The 21,042-nt window shown below is 37.0% G+C and overlaps 1 protein-coding gene across 1 annotated transcript in view; it reads right to left on the reverse strand.

Annotated features, from left to right (window-relative positions):
• The window catches only part of UNC13C (unc-13 homolog C), a 523,285-nt gene that overhangs the window by 263,859 nt on the left and 238,384 nt on the right, over positions 1–21,042 (reverse strand). The window contains exons 8-9 of the mRNA XM_059700746.1: positions 15,847–16,074; positions 14,381–14,522 (exon numbers count right to left, since the gene is read on the reverse strand). Coding sequence (XP_059556729.1) covers positions 14,381–14,522; positions 15,847–16,074 — 370 coding nt within the window. The remainder of the gene's footprint in view (positions 1–14,380; positions 14,523–15,846; positions 16,075–21,042) is intronic.

The following is a 21,042-nucleotide window of genomic DNA, read 5'->3' on the forward strand; positions in this document are numbered from 1 at the left end:
AGATGGAATTTAAAAGGGAAAAAATACCAAGCTGCTGCACAAACACAACAAACCACCTACCTGACAGCCCCTGTGGCATTTGGGCATTTGGTCCCTCTTTATTGTTAAAATGCAAACTCAAGTGTCTTGAAAACTAAGGTTGAATCTACATCATTATAAATATTTATTCAAAAATTTAGATGAAAACTATAGCCAAACATGTATTGCAATGTTTTCCAACTTCTAAAAGTTTGTGTAACAAAAATAGTGTAACCTAATTTGATCACTGAAAAATGTGTTTTAAAAAGTACAAAAAACACTACACTCCAGAGGATGAAAAGCTAAGATTTTTATTATAATAGAAGACATGACTGTAAGAGGGTATAATTTTAAATAAGGGATGAAAAGAGAGTAGTGTGTCAGCATCGAGAAAAAGGCACAGTAAAAGCTAGGCAAAATAGTCAGAGGTCTTAGGTCAGGGCCAGTGGCCATAGATAGTCAGAAAGTTGGCCAGTTGAGTACATGGCATTCACATAAGCGGTACTCTTAAGTTCCATGCTGCACTGATCCCCTTCCCACAAACAATCTCCTAAGGGGACTGATTCTAATGGCCAATTGGCTTCTACCTGTACTTAAAAGGTACCTCACTCTAGGGTAGGCCCCGACCTCTGAGAACTCCAGTGTGCAAATATATCAGCAACTTAATTCTCCCCAACTTCTCATTATTGCCACAACTTCACTACTGCATTACAAAATAGTTTGGGTTTGAATCTTTTATTTTTCATTCCAATCAGTTGTATTTTTCACACAACTGAAAAATAAAACCGGATTGGTTGTTTCAATGCCTCCCTTGGAACAAAGAAAAGTATAAATAACCATTGACTGAAAACTAAATATTTAATTAAGGTTGCTTTAAAACACTTTAAATGTGGCCCTTACATTAGCAGTGATAAAACACAAACAAAAACAAAACAAACAAAAACAAACAAACAAAAAAACAGTGTCCCCTTTTTGGATGGAATTTTCCCAACGTGTATACATACTTAATTCTCTGTCAACAGTAAAGTTTCATAAACTAACAAACCTCTCATGTAGGAAAGAGCCCTGGAGATCACCCTGAGGTGGGAAGACATGCTAAATTCCTCCTAGTTAGTGCTAGTTTTCCATCCCGTGTTTTCCTAACTTTCCCCTTAGTTCTGTGAGGACAGAATGAGAGGATGGCAAGATCTAGTCATAATAATAGCTCAAGAGGTTGCTTCCTACTGCATATTTCAGTGCTTTGCAACTAAGCCAAAATACATGTTGTTCCTTTTATTGTCCCTTCAAGTCCAATTCTAATCCAAAGCAGCACCCAAGTGTATTAGGTAGAAATATAACTGAAAGAAAATAACAAACAAATCGTGAAATCTAAGTCAAAATTTCATTAGGCAGAAAAAATTTCATTATACTAGAGATGCTAATTCAAAATTGAATATCTGAGTTCACCAAATAATACTCAAGGAGCACACACAGAGAAGAAAGATATACCCTTGGAATTCCTCTGAGAATTAAAAAGAACCTTTTTCAAGTACAATGAAAGGAACATTAAGAAGGGAGAAATAAGGGTGAAGCAATAGTACAAAATGAAAAGAAAAAATAACAGTGAATGTTTATAAAAGATAGTTTCATTGGTAAAAAAAAAAAAGTCATTTGAAAAAAATTGATTAGACTTTTAGGTTTACTTTGTACCCAACATTATTTTAGGAGGTTCTCACCCTGAGGGAGATCAAAATCATTAAGGAAAACATGTATTTTTTAAAATATCTGAAATGTTGGATAACTAATGGAATGGTCAATGCACATGTGCCTAAGATAGCACATTCTTTTAATTTTGAGTAATGGCTTCCTACATAAAAGTCAATGAATAAGCTGTGATAAGTGTAGATTTTTATGTGCAAAATAGCGCCTCCAGAAGCCTCTAGTGAGAGTCTAGTGCCTAGGGGGAAAGGCAGAGGCGGGGGCTCTACTACTTATAATTTCAGGAAAGTCTGAGACTCATTTTCCTCGGCTGTAAATGTGAGGATACAAATGCCTATGGTGCTGAGTTTCTTCTAGGATTTAAATGATACCAGATATGTAGGCAAACACTGTAAACTACAAACTGCCACAACACAAGGGGCAGCGGTGATGGGGGTCACTGACACCATCATTGTGTGGTTGTCATCATCATTATAATCCCAGAAGCAGCTGTTCTATATCACCTTAAATTTGTAGAGTATATATAGTTATTGGAGTACTGACTCTATTAACAGAGTGATAATATTTAATCAAAGGTTAATTTAAGTTTATTGAGATATAACTGACATACAATAAACTGTACATATTTAAATGCATAATTTGATAGGTCTTGCCATATGTATTTACCTGTGTAACCACCACAATCACAGCCTGACCCATAACACAGAAATTGTATGGTTTGTCCTGTTACGATGAATTGGACTATTTGGCAAAAAATGCAAAGACACTTCCTGGCAGCAAACTGTGAATACTAGACTTGAAAGACACATGGCCACAGGGCCTAGGCTACTATGAATCACACAGAAGCTCATGATATGAAAGCTATTGAGTAGTGATTAGGATCACACAAGAGTACAGAGGGAAAAGGCAAGAAGAGGGAGAGGGGGAAGGAAGAAAGAGGGGCAGAGTGACAGATAAGAGAGAGACGGACAGACAGAAACAGAGGGAGAAAGAAAAGACATACAATGGAAAGGCAGAGACAGAGAATAAGAAATGCATGTGAACAAACAGTCAGAGAAAAATAAAAAGATAAATAAAAGGGCATAATAATTGCTGCCCTTTGGAGTCCTTGCTGTTTGGATATTCCTGGATTCCTATAGGGGTTTTCTGTGTCCACTCAGTGAAATGTGCTCCATGCTATGGACCATTATGGTTCTTTTCCATGGACCATTTTAAATGCAGGCCTTCTCTTTCTTCTCAGTAAGGACTCCTACAGGGTAGTCCTCATTGCCCTAAGAGTTTGCTCCCTAACCATTTGGGGGATTTTATTTGAATTCTATTTGGTCCTTTGTATGAAACTGTGAATTACGTGTCCCTTACATCTTGGCCAATTGATTCTCACCGTGCTGTTTCAAAGCATTTGTTCTGATCTAAAATTGTATGGTTTGTTGATTGTGAGTCAATTCTCTTTGGTAACCCTAAGTTCATACTTTATTGAATTCAGTCCAGGTCTCTTTTCACACCCGCCTCCCTCTCCTTATTACAAAGCCTTTAGGTTTTGGTATGAAGCAATAATGAAGTAAATGATATCTGGCACTCCTATATGGATCAGTAATGACTCAATCCAATTTACTAAGTGAAAAGCAGTAATGGTTATGATAGCTCCCTAGTACCTGGCATATTTACAACATAGACAAGAATCAGTTAACAAATTTCTAATCCCATAAGCTGTGACTAAACTCCGTCTTGCTTTAGACAATTGTGGGAACTTCTTGACAAATGACTTTCCAATGCTCAGACAACTGAGGAAATGCTCCCTTCCCACGTAGCCCAGGAAAAGCCTGTGCTGGAGAGACAGGCGATAAATCAAACCCTTGATTACATTCAGGCTGTCATTTTAAAATATTAATCTGCAGTGCAATGAAGATATTTGAGTTAAATTGTAATATTTAAATAAGCTATCTCCTAGGAAGCTTAGTTTAGGCTTACTTTATACTCAGCTTTGGGCCCAGCAGCACATGGCATGGTGGCGAGCCATGGGCCTGAGGCACTCTCCATGCCACTACATCTGGGTAGCTGTGAAATGAACGCAGCTACCATACGCTCCAAAGGGCTGGGGAATTACAGCCCTCTACACAGCGGCGTTATGAATTTCTGGAGGTTATGTGTTAAAAGAGCTTCCATGCACACTGCCTCTTAACAATGCCGCCACTGAGTCATAATGGACAGTATTCTTTTTGCACATTGTCCACTGTAAAAATGAGATTCATGTAACTTAAGGGGTTTCCTGAATCAAGAAACATGTTGGGCCCTAACCGGTTTGGCTCAGTGGATAGAGCGTCGGCCTGAGGACTGACGGGTACCAGGTTCGATTCCAGTCAAGGGCATGTACCTTGGTTGCGGGCACATCCCCAGTAGGGAGTGTGCAGGAGGCAGCTGATTGATGTTTCTCTCTCATTGATGTTTTTAACTCTCTATCCCTTTCCCTTCCTCTCTGTAAAAAATCAATAAAATATATTTTTAAAAAAAGAAACATGTTAGATCCTGAACAATCTGGAACTTGGGTTTATAAACTTGCAGGCCAGGTAGCTCTTTGGTATAACATGAAGTCGCTCTTCAAGTCAGTACTTTCTATGGACCTAGTACAGTCCTTTGCATATAATGGACACTCAGAAAATGTGGGTGGAATTGAACTGATACCCCACTAAGCAAGTGGAGCTGGCTGTCTAGTCAGTTACATAAGTAGAATGTACATGTCTAAATAAATAAGGGCATGCTTGCACTCCTCCCATAGGCGCTGTGTTAACTAGACTTTCTGTTTTTAAAATCATTCTTTACTTCAATGCGTAATACCAATTTAAAAAGAGTAATCGACACATGTCTGCTATTGCAGTTATGACCTACATCCCCTCTAGGTAAAAGTCAGCATGAACTTTTGTTTTTATTTCAGAAATTAGCAAAAATAAAGCGCCAAGGATCAACTATCGAGTTCCTTACAAAACATACTATCAATCAATATATACATAAATCGTAAGTCTCCTAACACAACATTTCTTATTGAAACGGGCAGATTACACTGCCATTTTCTCTGTAGAACCCACTGGGAGAAACTTACTTCCTTTCCTCCTGAGGCAATGAATGATATATGATAAGCATAAAATATTTCATTAACCGCACACAGGAAAATAAAATCAAATGTCAAATTAATTATGGAATGATCAAATATATAACTTACTAGGACCAAAGAGCAGGATAACAAACACCTTAGATTTGTGTAATACTAAGCACTTTCATATACATTATCTCAATTAATCCTAGTGATATATTAAAAATTACATGAGTTTACAATGCCTCTTAACCCATATTTCTGCAAAGGCTTAATTCGTCACGCCTCCATTCTCTGCAAATGCTCTCCAGAGTACCCCATTTTAGAATCACACAACATTCATAGTTTGTGAAGATTAAAATTTCAAGCTACTTTTTTTTTTAACTATTGGTGAGTGAGATCAAATTAAAATAGAAATTACTTAGCATTAACTCTTGAGAGCATCAAAGTGCAATTGTGGGGGGTGGGGAGATAATTAAGCTTTCAAACATAAAAAATTAAGAAATTACTTCATTTTCATTACCAGCTTGGTGATTACCTGCCTTGTTCAAATCAAAGGCACTTTTTCCAAGGGAAGAGTTTGGATGCAGGAAAAAAAATACACTTCTTTATTTCTACCTGTATCTTATTTGTGGCTTCACAACAGGCAGTTGCTGTCTATCCCTGAGTTTCTATTTCTTCATCATTAAAATGAGGGAGTTGGATAAAACAATCTCTCAGACCCTTTGCCTACACTGTTATCTAAATCTTATATTAGCAGCATTGTCTTTTAACAGCATTTGTTCACTGGTCTTCTCTCGGTCTCACTATTCAGGTTGGAACTTTTTTGAAATGAAAGCAATACTGCCAGATTTGTATTAAAGTATAGAATCTCAGCATAAAGGATGGGATTGTGCTACTGATGCCCAATAATGATAATAATACAACTACTACGTTTAATGCTTACCCAGTGCCATGAGATCTATAGATATTATCTCAACAAACACAACAATCTTGTATTATTATCTCAATTTTTCATATTAGAAGAGCTAAAGTAAACTGCCCAAAATGCAAATTAAAGCCATATTAGTAATAAAACACTCTATTTTCAGAATGTTGGGACACACTTTTCCACTCCAGTTCACAGGACAGAACTGTCAAGGTAATGGGAGGCATGGATGAGTTCATCTGGGATATGTATGCATTTTTATAAATCTGCACATAAATTCACTATGAATTTATTTCCTCCTGCAAAAGAAAACCCTTTATAATGGAAGATGGGTTTGCAACTGTCATGCCATTTTCATTGTAAAATGAAAACTCAAGATAGTATTACTGGAACCACAGTGATATAAAACCTCAGTACTAAAAATGGAATCTTGTAGTTCAGAAAACTAGCAACAAAGAGAATTACTGTTGAAAATTTAGGCATTCATGTTAAAATTCTAAAAACAAATAGAAGATAATTGTGAGTGCAACTTCCTTTAAAGATAATATTTTGTCAATAAAGTGAAAAAATACTGTGAAAATTATGTAAATCATATATATATATAACATTCACAGTAGTGCAGTTGATTTATTTATTTATTTAGTTATTTATTTATTTATTTATTTATTTTACTTATTGTTGACAATATTACAGATGTTCCCCAACCCCCTCCTTTACCCACCTCCACCCATTTTTCATGTAATTTATTATATTGTATGCCTTCACCCCTCTCTCCCCGGCCATCACTACACTATTGTTTGTGTCCATGCTATATATATATGATATTTGGCTAAGAGAAATAAGCCAGACAGAGAGAGCTAAATACCTATAATCTAACTTATATATGGAAACTAATGAATAAAATTAATGACCAAAATAGAACCAGAGGCATATATACATGGAACAGACTGACAACTGTCAGAGGAAAGGGGGATGGGGGAGGGGACTGGATGAAAGAGTGCAATAGTTTTAAATTAGAATTCTTTTTCTTTGAAAGTAATTCTGTTTAAAAATAGGTACATTGTCATTGACAGTGTAGATGATGCTTTCTAGCAAAAGGAAAACTGCCAATTAGAATATAGAATATAGCCTGTCTAGTGGGAACAAACACTATTCTTGCCCTGAAATGAGCACTGGGTACTGTCATATCTAATTTTTTTTGGTAGTAGTTATCTTGGTCTTGCCTCACATGCACTTATTCAGCTGATTTGTCAAGAACCCTTTGCAGGATTAAAAAAAATAGAATAGATATTTGTACTACTGTATTTTTTTGGGTGGATGTTTTATTTCACAGTTTCAACCTTCAATCTATGTATCAACTATCTCTAAAAGTTGTATGTTGTTTTCATATACATGTTGGTTCTCATACTGTTTTGTTTTGCTTATCAATTAAATTCAGATTTCAATATTTTCTATTGTAGTCAAGATGTAATAATAGGGACTAGAGATTTCTCCCATATGAAAAATCAAGAAGTGAACCAAATATATCAAACAATGGCTTTAAATATACTGGGGATCTGTCAATGAAGGACGGTAATAACAAGGAGATAAAAACTAATAAGGTGAGCCTTTCTATTCATTACTTCAGCTTACTGTCGAGAGAATTTCTAGGCACTGTGAGGAGAGGGAACCCAGATGGAACCCACTGAACTCTCTGAGTTAAAAAGACAGAGCTGAAAATCTGAGAAGACAAAGACACCAGAGGTCACAGGGAATACTATCAAACAGAAGAGAGCTAAGAGAAGAAAAACTCTAACAAGCTGCAGAAACTTCATCTTTTGTTTTAAGTTTTAATATGTTTTTATTTATTTTAGAGAGAGAAGAAAGGAAAGGGGAGAGAGATGGAAACAGAGCCCAAATTTGGGCAAGTGTGCTGACCGAGAATTGAACCTCTTGGTGCATGGGATGATATTCAACCAACTGAGCCACACCAGCCAGGCCAGAGGGTTCATCTTAAACAATCATCTGAGGAATGATAAGTATATGTATGTGGTGAAACTATCCAAGGCCAGGTTAAGAGCCATGGCAATGAATTGCATATAACAGTGCTCAGCATTCCCAAAGGCTAGACATAGTGCTTGTTTCTACTCGGCAAACTAGAAAATCTTGTCATTCATGAGTTAGTAGACTCAGAGGAGTCTTGGTTCAGGACTGAGGAAAAATTTTCCTTTTTTTAAAAGCACTATTTCATTCCCACTTAACAAAGTTCAAAAGCAAGTTTTAAAGAATCAAACTATTTCTATGTAGTCCCAGAACAAAGCTCAAGAATATGTATAGGATGCCAAAAATACCCAGCCACCATCAAGGCAATATTTGCAATGTCTGTCATTCAATATAAAATTACCAGGCATATAAAGTAGCATAAGAATATGACACATAACGAGAAGAAAAAAATATATCAATTAAAACTGACCAAGAATGGATAGAGACACTAGAATTGGCAGTCCAAGACAATAAAGCAGTTATTAAAAGTTTTGCATGTTGAACCTCATAGAGAAGGCAGAGGAGGGTGGGTGGGAAGAGATAAACCAATGAACGTATGCATGTATGCATAACCTATAGAGACAGACAACGGGGTGGTGAGGGTATGCCAGGAGATGGGAATGGGCTGGAAGAGGTTAATGGAGGGGGAAAAAAAGTCTTGTATGCATTCAAAGAATTAAGTAGAGAAAGAAAATGTCAAGGGAATGAGAAGATAAGCCACAGATGGGGAGTAAACAGTTTCAAAAGGCACATGTAATAAATGATTCTTATCCAAAACATTTAAAGAACTCGTAAAACTCAACAATGAGAAACAACCTGATTAAAAATGGGCCAAAATTTTTAAAAGACACTTCACCAAAGAAGATATACAGATAGCAAATAGCATATGAAAAGATGCTCCACAACATATGTCATCAGCAAAATGTAAATTAAAACAATGAGCTACCACTACACAGCTATTAGAATGCAAAATCCAGAACTGTCAACACCTAATGTTAGAGAAGATATGAAGCAACAGAAATTCTTATTCACTGCTTATGACAAAGCAAAGTGATACAGCTATTCTGGAGGACAATTTGGCAGCTTCTATAAAACAAAACATACTCTATTCATAAGATCCAACAATCATGTTTCTTGGTATTTATGCAAAGGAGTTGAAAACATGTCCTCACAAAAACCTGCATGTGGCTGCTTATAGAAGCTTTATTTATAAATGCCAAAACCTGGAAGCAACCAAGATACCCTTCAGTAAGAGAATGGACAAATAATCTACACAATGGAATATTAGCCTATATAATAAAAAGTTAATATGCAAATTGACCCAATGGCAAAACAACCAGTCGCTATGGCATGCACTGACCACCAGGGGGCAGGCATTTAATGCAGGAGCTCCCCCTGGTGGCCAGTGTGCTCCCACAGCCAACCTCCTGCAGTTTCCCCCTGCCCCCGGCCTGTTGCCCTGAACGGCCCTGATCAGGATCAGGACTGGGTGCGATGGCCCCAATCAGCCCCGATTGCCGGCCAGTCTGAGGGACCCCACCCACCCATGCATGTATTTGTTCACCAGGACTCTAGTTTAGTGATAAAAAGAAATCAGATATCAAGCCACACAAAGACAAGGAGGAAGCTTAAATGCATATTACTGAGTGAAAGACGCCAATCTGAAAAGGCTGTCTGAGTCCAACTGCAGTTGACCTTAGTGACAACATAGGTTTGAAATGCAAGGATTCACTTATTCGATCTAATAAAGAGGGAATATGCTAACTGACCCTCACACCATCACAAAGATGGCAGCACCCACAGCCAATAAGCAGGGAAAAGGCTAATTGACTACCCCGCCCTCAAAGATGACGGTGCCCACAGCCAATATGGAGGTAATATACTAATTGAATGCCCTGCCCTCAAAAATGGCAGCGCCCACAGCCACAAGATGGCCAGCAGGGGAAGGCAGCTGTGGGCAATCAGGCCAGCAGGGGAGGGCAGTTGTGGGTGATCAGGCTGGCAGGGGAGCAGTTAGGCGTCAATCAGGCTGGCAGGGGAGTGGTTAGGGGGCGATCAGGTTGGCAGGCAGAAGCAGTTAGGGACAATCAGGCAGGCAGGCAGGCAGGCAGTTGGGAGCCAGCAGTCACAGATAGTGAAAGGGATGTCTGACTGCCTCCAAGGGGTCCCAGATTGAAGAGGGCGTAGGCTGGGCTGAGGGACACCCCCCCAGGGCATAAATTTCACGCACCAGGCCTCTAGTATGCCGATATTTTTCCAATAAATACGATTGGCTCTTCTTATCAGTGGATTTCACATCTGCTAATTGAACCCATCATGGATCAAAGCCAGCATTTTTTTATTCCTAACTGTGGTCTCCCAATTGCAGATTCCTAACTGTGGATCCAAAATACTGTTTTGGATCCTTAGTTGATTGAATTTGCTGATGCAAAGGGCTGATTGTAGAATCAATAGTTATATTCAGATTTTCAATTGTGCAGGTTCAGTGCTCCTAACCCCCCAGCTGCTTAAGGGTTAACTGCATATGACCTGGAAAAGGCAAAAATATGGGGATAGTGAAACAATCAGTGGTTACCATGGGAGGGAGAAGGGATTAATAGGTCAAGCACAGAGGACTTTTAAGGCAGTTAAAATACCATAATGATGAATACATGTAATTATATATTTGTTCAAACACATAGAATGTACACCAAGAGTGAGCAAAAATGTAAACTATGGACTTTGAGTGATAATGATGTAGGTGCATCAGTTGTAACAAATGCACCACTCTGGTGGGGGAAGGCTATGCGATGTGGGGGTAGGTGTATTGGAAATAACTGTACCTTCCCCCCAATTTATCTGGGAATTTAATTCCTCTCAATAAATAGTCTTAATAAAAAGAAGAATGCTATGTGGAGACATGGAAAATGCAAAAATCCAATTTGAATTTCCCTAGATAGAAAATAAAATATATGAGGTAAAAAATACAGCGGCTTGAATTAACAGATTAGATATTATAAAATAAAAAGTTACTAAATTTAAACACATAGCAATAAAAAATAATCCAACGTGAAGTACAGAGAAAGAGAGAAGGAAGGAGAGGGAGAGAGAGAGAGAGAGAGAGAGAGAGAAACCATTTGGGTTGTGGGGCAACCTTAAGAGGTCTAATACATGTGGAATCACCAAAAGGTAAGGGCAGAAAGAATATTTAAAGAAATAATGGCCAAAAGTTTTTCAAATTTGAAGAAAACAGCAGACCTACATTTTCAAGTAGCTCAACAAACCTTAAGCACAAAAACATAAAGAAAACTATACCATGGCACTCCATAATTAAGTTGTGCAAATGAATAAAGAAAACAAAGTCATCAACTGAGGGTGGTAAAGGGCAAAGAGGGTCAAATATATGGTGATGGAAGAAGATTTGACTTTGGAGGGTGGACACACAATAAAATATACAGATGACATATCATAGAATTATACACTTTAAACATATGATTTTATGAACTAATGTTACCCCAATAAATTTAATTTTTAAGAAACCAAGTAGAGGAAAAAATAAAGACATGTACAGAGGAACAAAAATGAGCACCACAGATTTTTTTATCAAAACAAGAAAATAATTCAATAAAGACACTGGAGCAATATCTTCAGAGTAAAGTTTTAAAATGGCATTCAGAATCATATGATCTTTTCAATAGATGTAGTAAAAGCTTCAGATAAAATATAAAATCCATTTCTGAACAAAACTCTTGGCGTATTGGGAATAGAAGATGGCTGTCTTAACTGGATAGATGGCATCTACAATAAACCTACAGCTAATATCATAGTTAATCAAGAATGTTTCCCCTCTAAGGTTGGGAAAAGGCCAGGATGTCTGGTCTTATCACTTCCATTTAGCATCATGCTGAAAATCTTAGCCAGGGATATCGGGCAATCAGAATTATATCAGGCTTTTTTGAATGCAAGTGTGTGAAAAATGCTAAGTCTATTATAAAATTCATATGAAAATAATTCAAAGGTTCTAAAATAGCTAAAACAACTTTGAAAAAGTTGGAGGAATAACACTACCTGATTTTGAGACATAAAGTAAAACTGTAGTAATCAAGACCTTGTGGTATTGGCATACAGATGGATAAATACATCAATGGAAGAGAATAGGTAATTCAGAAATAGATACACACATATATAGAGAGATGAATTTCATTAAATGTACAAAAGCGATTTAGCAGAGAAAAAAGATGGTACTTTTTAATGTCCATAAACAAAGTGATGAGATTGAGTCTATAACTTATACTATATTCACAAATTACATCAAAATGTATCATAGACCTAAATGTAAAACATGAAACTATAACATTTATACAAATGCAAAACCAAAAATTGGTATAATATTTGAACAGCATTTAACTAAAAAAGATAAAGGATAGCACATGAAAAGATGCTTAAAGTCATTAGCCATTAGAGTAATGCAATATAAAATCACTGTAAGATACTGCTACACACATATTAGAATGACTAAAATTTAAAACTGGTCTTATTAAGTGTTGGACAGATTTTTATGATCTAGAATCCCCATATAGTGGTAGTGGAAATGTAAAATGGTGAAACAGCTGAGAAAGTGTCTTAAAAATTAAACATATTCCTATTATATGTCCAGCTATCCTTCTCTTAGGTATTTATTCAAGAGAGATGGCCCAAATAGCCACCATAAGATGAATGTATAAACTGTGATATTTTGATATAACAAAATGCTGCCTAGTAATAAAAAAAAATAACTGCTCCTAAACCCTATGGATGGATCTCAAAATAACTGCTGAGTGGAACCACACAAAAGAGTGCATACTGAATTGCCTATTTGTATAGAATTCTAGAAAATGAAAAATTCCCGATAGCATGGGAAAGCAGGTCAGTGACTGCCTTGGCTTCCGGGAAGGGGGCGGGGGTGGGGGTGGGGGGGAGTTAAGTGATGGCTTCAGGGCATGAGAAGCTTTTTGAGGGGGTGGGTATGCTCATCATCTTGTCTGTGGTGATGACTTCATGGAGGTATACATAAATCAAAATGTAAACTTGTACACTTTAAATATGCAGATTTTATGCTTTGTCAGTTATACCTTAATAGAGCTATTTTTAAACTTTAAAATTTCCAGCTTCTCCTGAGAAAGCTCTAGCTGCATTGCATCTGCTGGACTGTGCTGTGACAGAAGCTGTCCCTTTTGTATCAGTCACCCGCTGTCAAGCTTGCCACAGTCCCTGTCCCTCCCCTTTGTTGCTGTTATTTTGTCTTATTCATTTACTTGACTGACTGCCTTAGAAATTTGAATTCATGTCTAGTGATTAGTTTCTTGTCTTCTGTTAAAAAGCAAAGAAATATTATACGAAGTGAAGCAAGCCAGACAGAGAAAGACAAGTACCACATGATCTCACTTATACGTGGAATCTAATGAACAAAATTAACAAAACAGAAACAGACTATTAGACAGAAAACAGACTGAGAGCTGTCAGAGGAAGGTGGGTTGCAGGGATGGTTGAAAAGGCGAAGGGATTAAGCAAAACGAACAAACAAAACCCCCCCAAAACTTTTAGACACAGACAACAAAATGATTACCAGAGGGAAAGCAGGGTGGGGGGAGGTCGAAGAGAATAAAGGGGAGATCAATGGGTAAGTGGTGATGAAAGGACTTGAGGTGGTGAAAACACAATATGCAGAGGATGTACTATGGAATTGTACACCTGAAACCAAAGTGTTCCCAATAAATTCAATTAAAATATATTAAAATAGTTTCTTCCATCATACTTCAAGGGAGAAACAATCCCTTAACTCAGTCTATGGTATCCTCTGTTGTTTGGTCTCTACTGATTTTCCAAACCCATTTCTTATCAACCTCTATACGCAAGATGCTCTATATCTCTTACACACAATTGCCCACATTCCCAAATAAGCTGTTTGTGTCGGGTTTGCTTACTTAGCATGCTAATGAGATCCCTGTTGAAACTATTAACAAAGAGAGTAGGGGGGAAAAAAAGGACTGCCTTTATATTCATGGTTAGGGACTTTTCGTTTCTACCAAATGATTATTGGAATTCATTTTAGGCCTCTTCAAGAAGGAGTTGTAAAAAGAAAAGAATCCTTGAGAGAGAAAAAATGATTTCTTGCTGTTTGGTACAAGACATAGGAGATTTAAAAATAAATGACCTGGGAAAATGAGAGGTTGTAAAAGTTATGAGCAACCATTTCATCAGCACAGCCTGGTATAGGTGCGATGGGCCAGGTGTTATCCAAAGTCTCTCATTGTCTTTAGCCATAAATCTTCAGATGTCAAAGTATTGTTGAGTCAAGCCTGTAATTCCTAGCTGTTAGGTCAACCTGTTACAGATAAGGTTGTAATCTTTTTTTTTCCCCTGCAAAGTCACCCAAACCCTGTCAGATTTTCTTATTTGAAATATTCTTCTTACCACTTGCTTCCAAAGCTGTACAATAAATACTAAATATCATGAGAGTATTAAGCAAGTTCATAACATTCGTTTTATTCTTTTTGTAATTTGCATAAATACTGTCAACATGAGATACCTGCTTGTATATCTTGCATGCCTGTGTCGCATGTATACTCAAATATTATATTATTTGTAATAGTTTCACATTGTATACTCACAAATAAAACTTCTCATCCCATACTGGATTCAAATTTCCAAAAATGGTTTTAGTTCTTCTTTTGTTCTTTCCAACTTGAACTGTAACATATGGATCACTGGATCCCGTTTTGTCTTTTGCCTGCAACCCTTGTGCAGAAACCACTGAAATAACAAAAATAAACATTTTAATATAAAGGTTTCCCCAGAAACAAATAATAATGAAGGAAACTTTTCTATCACTTTGTCCCTGGTTTTGAAGATGCATCCCCATTGCTTTTATTCTTATGAGCAGCAGGACTTTAAAAAAATGTTTCATAAAATTATGAATACACTGTACATTAAAATCTTCTTTTGGACTAATATGCTTTTGCTTGTAGTAATAGTAAAATATATATATTAGAGGCCCGGTACACGGATTCGTGCACTGGTGGGGTCCCTCAGCCTGGCCTGCGCCCTCTCGCAATCTGGGGGCCAGCCTGCGGGGATCAGGCCAAAGCGGCAGCCTGACATCCGGGATGGATTTAGTAGTGCCCAAAGTGGCAGCCAGCTGAGGAAGAGCCTGAGCCAGGACCAAGCGCCGTGCTGCTCCCACTCATCTGGGCCCTGTTGTGCCTGCCTCTGTGCCAATAGGTAGCGCTGCCATGGAGGCGGGAGAGGCTCATGCCCACAGCTGCACTCGCAGCCTTGAGCTGGGCTTCTGGCTGAGCAGCACTCCCGCTGTGAGAGCACAATGACCACCAGGGGGCAGCTCCTGCATTGAGATCTGCCCCCTGCTGGTCAGTGCATATCATAGCGACCAGTTGAGCGGTCAGTTAGGCATATATAATTCAAAGGCCTATAATTTAAAATTACTTATTTATTTATGAGTTTGCTGTCAGTACAGATCAACTCAACCCAATAAAAGAATTATCTTTATTCTACCTTGTAAACATTCTGTCAGTAAGTTAAGAGCTTTGGTAAATCTTAACATAATAAATAACACACCTACTGTTAATGTTACAAGCAACCTCAGAAGTTCAAATGACTAGATATCACTAAACTCAAATTTTCTTGACTCAAAGATCAAATGGATGAGAGTTATTGATCCAGGAGTAAGTAAAATGTTATTTGTTTTCTTATTAAGAAAAACTGACTGAGGAGATTATTGGGTACTCTTGCAATTTATTTTTTGCAGGAAGCAACCAAGCTAATAATCTCTTGTAAAGTGCAGGATATTGATGGGTATATTGTAAAACAGAACCTTCTTCCGCTGGAAGAGCTTTCGATTAGACCAAGACACACTTTTGATTAAACAAGACACAGATAGGATAAGACATTACTTCAGTTATCCATTATATATTTTAGAAATTTGAAGTATCTACTAGACTTCTTGTCAATATTGACAAGATTGAAAATTATATTTATTTTATCTGCAATTATTTTAAGCAGTGATTTTTAAGACATAAAAACTCAATGCTGAATACAAATTTTAAAGACTTATTTTTACCTGTAATGGTTATTTTTGCTGACCACTTAGATGTCCCATCCAATACACTCTGTTTGGCTGCCTTTGTGTACTGAACAAAATCCTCTTTAGAAATCTGAAACATTTCTTGAATTACTTCAAAAACCTCTGGCCTATTTTTTTCCCTGATCTTCATTCTTTCTTTCATAGCTGAAATAATTGTCTGAGTCTTGTCTTCCGCACCATGCTTAGAACTCTTCTCCGCTGCTCCTATAATGGAAAAATCAATGGTGGTGTAAGTGTATGTCTGGTTACTTTGAGATGGCCCAAGAAAGGGAGGAAAAGGAGGAGGAACATGAGAATGAATGAATGCTTTTATGCTGAGGAGTCAGAGTGGCTTTTTTTGGAAAATAGGAGTACAAGTCAGAATGCTGAGATTCAGGACTTGTGATTTTGGCAAGTGAATGCACCTCAATGAGCCCTAGTTTTCTCACTTGTATTATTGGACTAAATCAGGGGTTGTGCAAATATTTGGTCTGAGTTTTCAAAAACAACTTTGCAAACCCCCCAAAAGAATGAACATAATCAAATGTATTATATACTGCACGCATCTACTAAATGGGTAACCAAATCAAATTGGGAAATATATATGGCAAATGTCACTCAAAATCAATATCACAAATACTTGTGTCCATCCAAAGTGTCTAATATTTTTGTTGATGGAATTTATCATAATAAAATGATTAATTTTTTTTATAAATTAAAAGCCACAACTATTTGTTGTATTTTGATATACAGAGTAAGATTATATTTGAAATGAAAGTGATTCTGCTTTTTAAAAAAGATTTGAAAAGCATTGGGCTAGAAAAACCTCTGAAGTATCAAAGAGACCATAGACTTGACTTATTATTCTACAATAAGGCCATGGTTTTGAACAGACTGAATTCTCACTTTCTACTCAAAACTCTTTTTTTTTCCTAGAACATTGTGTGTTTTTTATGATTGATCTCAAATTTCTGGGCTTTTTTTTTTTTTTTTCGTTTTTAACACAAATCCTCTGGCAGTGAAGTATTTCCAATAGTTCATTCTTGGATCCCTCACCTTTTCCAATTACCAGACAGATATTCTCTGTGCTTTGTCTAGCCTCTGGGTTGCTCAGTATTACAGAACAAGTAACTAGTGAACCATGAATTCAACTCTCATAGTTTTTTAGTGAGTTTGAAGTGAGAGAGCAAAAGCCCATCTATAGGAACTGCCACTGCTGAAAACAAATATTTTTTTGGCACAGAAGCAATTAAGATGTAGTGAAAAGAATAAGAAACTTGTGTTCTTAGCTAGTAATTGTTCCAATATGCCTCTACCTGACTAAGGATTCCCAACGTGTATTAGATTTTTTGAAATATTATATTTCTGAAAATAGGTATACTCATACAGTATTTCATAAAACATTAAGATTAAATGGGATAAATTATCTGCACAATTCCTTCTAAAAGGATAGCCTCAGTAGGCTTTTTTCAATCGAATTCTGTGAATCTTAAGCCAATTTAATTATAGAAGCTAAAAGAGAAAAGGTCAACTACCAACTTTCCTTTTTATAAATTCATATACAATTCGACAGCGGTCATTTAGTGAAAATCTTTATTAATTTGAAAGTGTAACATTTATTCACTAAAGTGGAAAAATTTACTAATAATAATCAAGGTGTAATTAGAGACAGTTAAAAGAGAGGTGCATTATACTAGTAGAAACAACAGATTCCCAGTCATTATCTTAAATAATAATATTATAAAAAACACACAAAAGAACCTTGGAGGACAAGTCACATTTTTTTTAAAAAGTACTATAAATTAGTGCATTCCATTTAAAGTAATTTGCCATTCTAAATGCCCTAGTCCTCTGTTAAAACATGCCCTAGAATAGCTACACATTTGTACATTATGTACCATTAAGCAATTAAGCATTTTTATAATTTATCAATAACTGTGGACTAAAAGGGGCCACATACCAAACCTGACAAGCTCAGGGAAGGCCTGCATGGCTGCTTTACAAACTCAGAGACCTAAAGTAACCAAATAGGATGGTCTGAAATTAACACTCTTTTAAAAGCAATTCATGGCAGTAGTCATGTCCTAGGGCGGTATTTTTCCCTAACAAAAGTCAGTCTTAACTGATCTAGTCTGTCCTGTTTTTGCATCTAGGATAACATACCTGATAAACATGTCTTTGTACCAACAAAGTAATTTCCCCTTAAAGCACAATCACTGTACCAGAGCATAGAACACAAATCCCCTCATTCTTATTGTTACTGTGTTAATTGTTAACTGTTAACTTTCCTGCAACCCCCCCCCCCCCCCCCGTGTAAAATAAATGTGTCTATCATTTTACTTTTTATCCAATCCCAGAGGTTTCCTCCTGTCCCTCACTTTACTTTCTCCTGCCTCCCTCATCTATCACCAATAGATTTCATGTAACCCACTTATGCCTCCTCTTTTGATTGTAATGCATAAAATAAGATGCACAAATGTCCTTTTTTGGAGCATTTTCTCAGTCCCGTGAGGTTTTACCTTCTGGCAATTATCATGAGTTAGCCTCAAATAAACTCATAAAAATTCTTACCGGTTTGGATGTTGCTTACATTGGCATAACTTCACAGCACATAATTTTTACACAGCAAAATTAATTTAGGCTAGACTAAACACCAGTTGCAATGGTCACCACTGCAACTAGCTAGTTAATATTAATAATAGAAAGAGAGCAAAGGAAAGGGCAGACATTGTAAACATAGTCCTCTGGGCCGCTTCACCAGGAAGCTGTAGTTTTACACACCCCCCAGGGAACCACAGGTCTATTCCCTGTAAATCACTGGGGATAGGGGTCCAGCACAGGGGAAGGCGGGCTCGTGTGCAGTGAAGTCAAGGTGACATATGACAGGTGCGTGTCAGTCAGTGAAAGCTGGGAGAAAGACAACTGATAGGAAGTGGAGCCACTGCAAGCACACACAATCCTGAAGGGTTGTTTGGTTAGGCTCCCAGTTTTAATCCCAAAGAATTGTGTTTCTCTTGTTTGTTGGCTCTGGCTCTTCTGCTTCTCACTCGCTCTGTAAGCCACACTTGCCCATGCACGTCCCAGCCATGTGGACCCCACGTGCGATGGACCACAGCTGGGAACAGGAGCTAAGCTGCCAGATGCTGGCTGGACTGTGCTGGAACGTGGAGCGGAAACTCTGGGCAGTGGCTTGAATCCTTGCCCTGTGAAGACACGGCTGGACTTTTTCCGCGGAGAGACAAGGAGAGATGGGACCTTGGAGGGGAACCCTCTTAATTTTACACCAATAAAGCTTTCCATGGTACTTCATCCTCCGATGGGGCCTCAGGGAATTATTTTCCCCGTGGCACACTGGAGCTCCACTTTTACCAGTAACAGGTGGGGACAGAGAGGGCACCCCACCAATAACAGGATTATTCAATGAGCAGATTTTATAAGAACTGGAATGGTTATTAAATAGAAAGAACAGTGATGGCTTGAAAAGTTACCTACAAGATTAAAAGTGTCCCAAATGCTTGGTTTGCAAAGGCCATTCTAAGAATGTTCAAAGAGAAGTATATAAAAATGTTGACTCCCTCCAATACTCTGAGCAACTATTATCTTTGTGATAATGAGTATTTCCCAACAGCTCCAGGAAAAAGTATTAAAGTCTCCAAGAGTTAAATATATTTTGGAAGTGTTTCTTCTTTTTTCTTCTAAATTTAGAAAGAGCCCGTTGACCACCACCACATAATAAATGCTCATTCAAGTAAACACTATTAAATTCAAGGCTGGAATGTCAAGAGATGTTTCATTTAAAGAAATCAAATCTCTGTACTTAACAATTGCTCCTTGAATTCTTTTAAAGAATTAATTAGGAAAGCATCACATTCACAAATACTCTTGATGTTGGAGTAGAAAATCTCTAACTTGTACAGACAATAGACCCACAACTTGTGAAAATGCCAGGCTAAGAGAATAAGTTAGCAGACACATATATTTAAGCCTTTTATCTGTTATTTCTAGGAAATATACAAGGTGTCCCTCCAAAATGTATACACACCTTAACAGCTGATAGCTCAATTTTGAAAATAAAATGTATTTTAATAAAAACTCCCTTTATAATTACCCAAAGTGTATGTATACAGTTTTGGAGGACATCCTATATATATAATTTTTAAAAGTTCTACTTTTATATTTTTGATCTGAAGAAAATAATTCAACTTTGATTTGTTTAGTTCAGAGATACAGAGACAATTCATAATTAAGTTTTGTCACTAACCTATACATACTTTTTATTGCCCTATTGTGTAAACCCACATATATTGTCTTAAAACACACACACACACTATTTCTTAAATAGGTACAAATTGTCCTGAATATTTGTCTCAAAGTCATCAGAGATAAACTTACATTACGTCTAGTACCTAATTGAAATATAGTAATATGTCAACCAGAGATAAAAAAGAAATCAAATAAAAAGAGATAATGTCCAGTAAAAGCACTTTGTAAAGCATAATACATTGTACAAATGTAATGCATCATTGTTATTTTTAAAAACAATTAATTGACAGATCAGTCAATACAATTATGAACAGCAAAACTGCAAAAGAATTTGACCTTAAACAGAGGCAATTCTCTTCTACATAATTTAATGAGACAGCCAATTTTTATTTATTACCCAAAATATAAATCTCATGTGAAATTCACAATTTCACCACCTTTATATGGCAATTTACAATTTTAGTGCATCTTCCAAATAATTATCTATCTATACGTACCAACTGCATTATTCTCCCTGGACTCAGTCTCTTCTCGCCTAGTTTCCTCAACAGCTGTTCCAAACACTTCAGCTCTCTCCACCTATCTCACCCCCTTACCCTCCAATCTCAGCAAATGATCTTATATTTTCCTTAACAGATGAAGAGGTTTTCTAAACTCAGTGGTCACATCTACTCCTACTCCCCTTCCCCCCACCCACACAAAGAAAAAACAAACAAACAACAACAATAAAACAACAAACTTGATTTGTAGCATTAGCAGATGTTTATGGTATAACTATGCTTAATATGGAGGATTTCAGCAACTGCCTCACAAAATTATTGAATATGTATCAATCAGCACTGTCACAGCTACCTGAAAAATACATATATCCTATATGCTAGCCTGCAAGACCAACCTTAATTAACTTAAGTGTGCTTTCCAGGTCTCGAG

Source organism: Myotis daubentonii, chromosome 1 (assembly GCF_963259705.1).
Source record: "Myotis daubentonii chromosome 1, mMyoDau2.1, whole genome shotgun sequence".
NCBI classification, from domain to species: Eukaryota; Metazoa; Chordata; class Mammalia; order Chiroptera; family Vespertilionidae; genus Myotis; species Myotis daubentonii.